The sequence below is a fragment of the Euphorbia lathyris genome, chromosome 2, assembly GCF_963576675.1.
Source record: "Euphorbia lathyris chromosome 2, ddEupLath1.1, whole genome shotgun sequence".
NCBI classification, from domain to species: domain Eukaryota; kingdom Viridiplantae; phylum Streptophyta; class Magnoliopsida; order Malpighiales; family Euphorbiaceae; genus Euphorbia; species Euphorbia lathyris.
Window position 1 is genome coordinate 83,038,120 of NC_088911.1, and position 6,502 is coordinate 83,044,621.

The following is a 6,502-nucleotide window of genomic DNA, read 5'->3' on the forward strand; positions in this document are numbered from 1 at the left end:
TTTTAGAATCTGAAAAAGTAACGTTACTTATTCTGTTTAGGGGGGATGAAAGACAAAGAAAGAGATCAGGGGACTTTATGATAGGAGAAAGGAAAGGAGCGTGGTTGGTGTATCACTGGGTCGGTGGGAGAACCTGTAGGAAGGGGGGACGACCCGCCGAATTCACATCAGAAATCGCCAACATGAACACAAACGAAATCGTGAATTGCGTATAGAAAGAAAACGAACCACTTCTATTCGCGGAGCTAAGATATATGAAGAATGGCTTTTTGGTCCCTTTCATTATTTGTTTCTTTTTATTTTTCACTTTTATTATTTTAACAAGAATTAAGAAGTAATTAAGTTATTTTAAATTTACCATAAAATTAAGCGATTAAAATTAAATGACCTTATTTTATAAATACTACTACTTAAATTATTTAATCTACAAACCTAAATTTAATTATTTTAACAATGTAGTTGCATACCTATTTTTATGGGTAAATTACACTCATGACCACTGAACTTTATCTCTATTAACATTATGACCACTGAATTTTAAAATTTAATATAAAAATCACTCAATATTCCACTTTTAACATTATAGCCACTAAAATTTCTATTAATGCCTAGAAAATTTCAAGAATTAAATTGTTTAGAATGACATTTACCATGGAGCCATGCTTCTTATTTTCTAAAATCACTATTTCGGAGCTTTCTCTCTAAACGTTCACTTTCTCTCTCATAACCAAACAACACGTAAATGACCTCAAAACGAAAAAGTAAAAGATCTAAAGTTTCTTAGAATATCATTTCTATCAAATTTATAATGAAGAATTACCTACTATCAATATTGAATGACTTTTAAGTTAGAAACTGTAAAGTTGTGTGACTCTTATGTTATATTCTAAAATTTAGTAGCCATAATGTTAGTCGAGATAAACAGCCATGCGTGTAATTTACCCATTTTTTTATTAAAGGAAAATCTAAGTGTGCCATAGATTTTTGGGCGAAATCCAAGATTATAAAAGACGTTAGGCACTAGTTGGACGTATATAGATCTCGAGGATTAATCTGGAATTAATCGGAAATTAATTGGATTTATTTATATTTTTAATTTATTAAAGAAACAAATTTTTATTTAAATTAAATTAAAATAGGTATTATACTATTTAAAAATAATAATATAAAATTATTTAGTATAGAAAAACATGTATATTCATAACATATAGCTTTAAAAATATGAAAATATCAACATTTAAACAAAAAAAATCATTGAAATAAATAATATAATGCTCGCAACTAATATAATTCACCAAAAGTTATGAAATAATGTTCTTAAAGTCTTAAATCACATTATAAAAATAAGTAGAGAAAGCAATTAAATAAAAATACTGAAAAATAATAAACAAAATCACAAATAACGACGCAACAATGTTCAAAAATGAATTATAATAAAGCAAATAAAATCAATAATAATAAACGCTTTTGTTCATCATTGCTTAGACAACGCTTATATGGTCTAAACGGATTCCAAACGGTCTAAGCGGAGCCAGAACGGTTAAAAATCATCTAGGAGTTAAAAAAGCTCAGATGGACTAATTGGAGAAAATCAGGATGGATTTTTGATTTTGAACGTTTAGACTGTTCAGACGGCCTCGTTTTTTTTAACAGTGGCAAAATCTCAAATATGTGAATGATAAATTAAACTGTTTTGTAAGCTACGAGTCATTTCACCAAGGATGAAAGTTAAATTGCGGTTTTGACTTCCATATTGAGAATTGTGATAGTCAAAAGGACGAAAACAACTAAATTCGTAATTATTTTTTGCAAGGAACACAAACTAATTAAGTGAATGCGTTAAGGTGTAAATACTAAAATTCGAAAATGCTAAAAGCTAACTAAATTGAGCATTTGAAAATTAAAGATTGCTCAAATCTGTCGTTTCATTTTGAGTTTTAAGTTTGTATTTGAGTGCTTTACTGCTTGGTTGAGGTTTGAAATTATTGCCACTTCTTTGTAACTTGTTATCCGTATCTTCCACTTAGAGCATACAATGAGTTGCAGTTATCAATTGATATATATCTTTAAGTTTCATAAACATTAAAATATAGCTGTTAGCTTGGATATCGTAGCCTAGCCAACCAAAATGAACCAGTAACAAAGTTGAAGCTGGTTTTACCTCGATCTCAAGATATGTACAAAAGTTAAAATATCCATCCAAAAACTGAGATCGAACAAAAAGATAGCCGAGAGGAAAGCTTTTCAATCATAGCGCTGGAACCCGAATGCTTTTCCTGCATTCTCATATAATAAATTCACTTCATGTAATCTTCTTGAACCACTTTCAACAGACCTTTGATACTCGCACATATGTGTTCCTTTTGAAGACTGGCCATAAATCATCGCCCTCTGCTTGCAACCATCACTAACGTACCTATCTGATGCATTAAGACTTCCCCTTCCCATTCTATCTGATAAAGGCGCCCCCATGTAACCAGAAAAGTTGTTCATATGCATTTTGAATTCTCTTTGTACATCCCAAGCTCCAAATGGATCTCGCTCATATTGATCTCCCCTTTGATTAGCCTGATAATGCTGCCATCTTCCAACTGCTTCACCCATGGACCTTTCATAATCAAATCTCGGCCTCCCGTGCAAATTCATTCCAATAGGTGTCTGATAAATTTCCGAGGTTTGATTCCAGTGGTATACATTTCTAACAGGTAATGCCTTCTGCACAACTACATCCATATTGTTGGACAAACATCTTTTGGGATGTCCATGATCGAAACGACTTGCCTGATAATTTGTCTCAAATGAGTAACTGTTAGATAGCTCAGATCTTTTACGAGTATTGTCCACTTGCATTGTTACTCTTGACATCTTCTTAATAGAAGGAGAGAACCTGAACTTGAAGGTACTGCATTCTCCCAAGGGGAAGGGCTTATCACATCTTCTCATTCTGCTATCTCCTCTCTTGTTGTTATATCCTGGATAGTCTTCTATCTTAAAATCAGCACACTCTATTAACCTTAAAGAGTTCTTCCAAGCAAGTTCCTCGATGTTCCAGCGGCTAAACGGATATGATGTTTTGTGAGTTACATGTATTTCTCCTTCGGCTCGTAGCATGCCACTTGCACTTGTGAAGAAACCAAGCACAAGTTTCTTATGTCTCCTACAACATGATAGGCAGTCAAAAAAAGGCAATGGCAACAATATATGCCAGATTGAACTAGGCAAAATGTAAAATTTGGCCTATGCAGTTAGCTTGATGTGTATATTTGGTCCCCCAAACATAGTTTGATTAGAAGCAGTCCTTGTACATTTTTATTTTATTACAAATGGTCCCATATTGTAAAATGCAGAATGTAAATTATACACACTTAAATTGAATTATTAGCACATTTAATCTTGTTTTCGTTTAGACCATATCCCTTTTACATCTTAATATTGTTATAGGACATGTCATATGTTTCTAAATGGTAATTAGAGATGGATTATATGTGGTAAAAATGAAATGACATGCAACACGCTATTAACATCGTGTCATTCGACTTTCTACTTTAGATTCTGGACCATTTATGAGCAAATCAACAAGTATAGGGACTCTGGTATGACCAAATTGAAGTTCATTAACCAAACATACACATTGAGACATATAAAGGGATCAAATTTAGTGTTTTTCCATCAAACTATAACAAAGTACCTCAAAAAATTTGATGTTTCAGTTCTGTTTTATATTGGAAAATAATGTGTATTCATGCTAGAAATTCTAAAGAACAAAAGAAAGCCTCATAAAATATACTGAAAGTCATCAAAGTGATCATAATGTAACAGGCAGCTTACCCAATCTGATGGATGTCCTTTTCCCTCCCATGAAACCCTGCATGCGGAAAGTTAAAGATAATCCTGTCGAACTTTTGCATCTTCAAATCTGAGTAGAGTTTCATTTTGGTTGCATCAACACCATGTAATATCCATGCTCCTAACTTGAATAACATTTCCAAATTCCATTTTGCTTTCTTGTATTTCCCAACCACAATATCTAATTGATCAAACAAGCAAGGAGAAAAACAAATAAATGGAAGCAAAAGAGAACAAATAACATCCACCATATATTAGTTCAAAACTGAATAAAAATCCAAGTGGCAATCTATAACCAAGAGGTTTTGAGCACCTAAAAAAGTCGTCCCCTTAAGTTATAAAATATCAGGTGAAAGTTTGAAGCAAATGTTAGACATGTCATGTTTTTCTTTTGTTGACTTATGTAGACAGATTTATAGTTAGAAGAAGCCGAGAAAAGAAATTGCATATTTAGTGATTGATAAACAACATATATGATATATTTAACTAGAACTGAAACAAAAGCAACTAAAAATTCGGTTTTGATGGGCACTTATATTTGAATCAAACAACAAAGGCACATGAATATCCAATTAAGGGTTGCTTGGAGAGGTTAAATACGGGAAGGAGAAGGCGAGGTAAAATTAAATAATCAACCTTATTAACATCTTGTAAACAAAAACCTCTAATTTGGTAAACATTGAATTAACTTCCATTATTTAACATCTCAAACACAAGTTAGAGGTAGATTAGACAAGCTATTGATCTCTGAATCAAAATTTGGTATATTAGGAATGAAAGTCAAGAGTAGCATAAGCAATGATGGCTCCGTGAGTCCATGAGTGAAGCTCACTCATATTCAAAAACTCAAAATTAAATTAGTGTTCGTATAATGTAAACCCTAACTAACAATAACAATATTAAGTGTGGTGTCGATGAGCACTCATAAGTTATATTTTTAATTAATATAATCAGTTGCATTGTCCAGAAAAATGTAGGTGAAGTGATCTGATCCCCATGAAAAAGTAAGTATACATACATAATACAAAGGAGTAAAGAGTAGAGTAGATAGAATAATGATGACCGTACCATAAGTATCAAGAGAGGTCGCAGTGATGTTAGAGGCAGAACCAAAGTAGAGAGCCAAGCATGCTGAAAAAGAGAAATCGCCTTCCCCAACTAATAGTATACGCTGATTCGATGAATAATGCTTAACCCATATCTCTTCATCTTCATCATTCTCCATTGATGGACCAAATGAAGAAAAACACTTCGCCTTCACCACCAAGGGAGGGAGTGAAGGGAATACTCCTCGACGACGTGGCATTATTAATAACGACCTAAATGCCAAAATTTAGCTTTCTACAATGACGTGGAATACTCCTCATGTGCCTTAATGGTTTATGGACAATTTTTTTTTTTTTTGTATACTATTACTATATTTATATTTAGTAAAACTTGATAATTATTTTAAAGGGGTGTTTGCTAGGCAATTTTCTTACAAAGCTATTCTTATACTATTACTATATTTATATTTGGTAAAACTTGATAATTATTTGAAGGGGTGTTTGGTTGCTCATTTTCATGATCCTTTTTGTTTTTTTATTTCAAAAGGGAGAGTTTTAGGTGTTTGGTTAGTGACTTCCTGTTTGCTTTGTACATCTGAAAAACAGTATTAGGTGTTTGATTATTGATATCCTGTTTGCCTTTTACATCTGAAAAGCAGCCTTTTACAAAAGCAGAGAATCTCTGCTTTTTGAAAAATCAGATTTTTTCCAACAGCAAACAGCAAACCGTAACAACAACAGCAAACTGTAACAGGAAACAGTAAACTGTAACCAATGTTATCAGAACCGGACCGGACATCAAACCGGATTGATGACTAGGTCACGGGTCACTTGGTTGGACCGGATGGCTCGGATTGGTCGAACCGGATGACGTAATAAATAAATAAATAATATTTATATACATTAAATATATATAATTAATTTAAAATTATTTTTATACATTATATATATATCCAAAATAAATTATAAACAATTTTAGTTTGTTATTTTTTTTTGTTAACTTGAGTCTTAAATATATAATGAATAAACTAAATTCAAAATAAATTGAAATATATCAACGTATTCTATGTCATAAGATATTTTTAAAAATATATTATAAACTCAAAACGGACAAAATATGAATGAGAAATTAATGCTCAAAGTGAACCACTTGAAATGGTTTGGAAGAAGATAAAATGAAATTAAACATTTACATCCCACATAGGAAAGAAATGTGAAACTTAACTACTTTATAAGTAAATAGGCTTTACAAGTCTTTAACCAATTACTAGAGAAAAGACTCTCTCACGCACAGGAGAGGGATGCAATCGATTGACCATCGGGTTAGGGGCGCACCCGCACGACGTGGACGACGCGAATGTCGCACCATAATAAGGTCACATGGACTTGACCCCTTTTTATTTTTAATTTCATTATCTTAAAATTAATTCCAGCCATCCCGCCCTACAAAAAACCAAAGCCAACCTTTCAAATTCAAACCGCCCGCCCATATTATCCTTCAGCATTTTTTGTCTACAGACCCGGGGTCACACCGGGTCCCGGACCAACCCCGGGTCTCTCCGGTTATTTTAGCACTGAAATAACCGGACAGGCTACAAAAAACCAAAGCC

The 6,502-nt window shown here is 32.8% G+C and overlaps 1 protein-coding gene across 1 annotated transcript; it reads right to left on the reverse strand.

The window, feature by feature from the left end:
• Positions 1 to 2,123: 2,123 nt before the first annotated feature.
• On the reverse strand, positions 2,124 to 5,096 carry LOC136220636 (heavy metal-associated isoprenylated plant protein 41-like). Its single transcript, XM_066008432.1, has 3 exons — positions 4,915 to 5,096; positions 3,829 to 4,027; positions 2,124 to 3,157 (listed from the first exon to the last, which is right to left on the reverse strand). The coding sequence occupies exons 1-3, from the start codon at positions 5,069 to 5,071 to the stop codon at positions 2,245 to 2,247; spliced, it is 1,269 nt and encodes a 422-aa protein (XP_065864504.1). The 5' UTR covers positions 5,072 to 5,096; the 3' UTR covers positions 2,124 to 2,244.
• Positions 5,097 to 6,502: the final 1,406 nt, after the last annotated feature.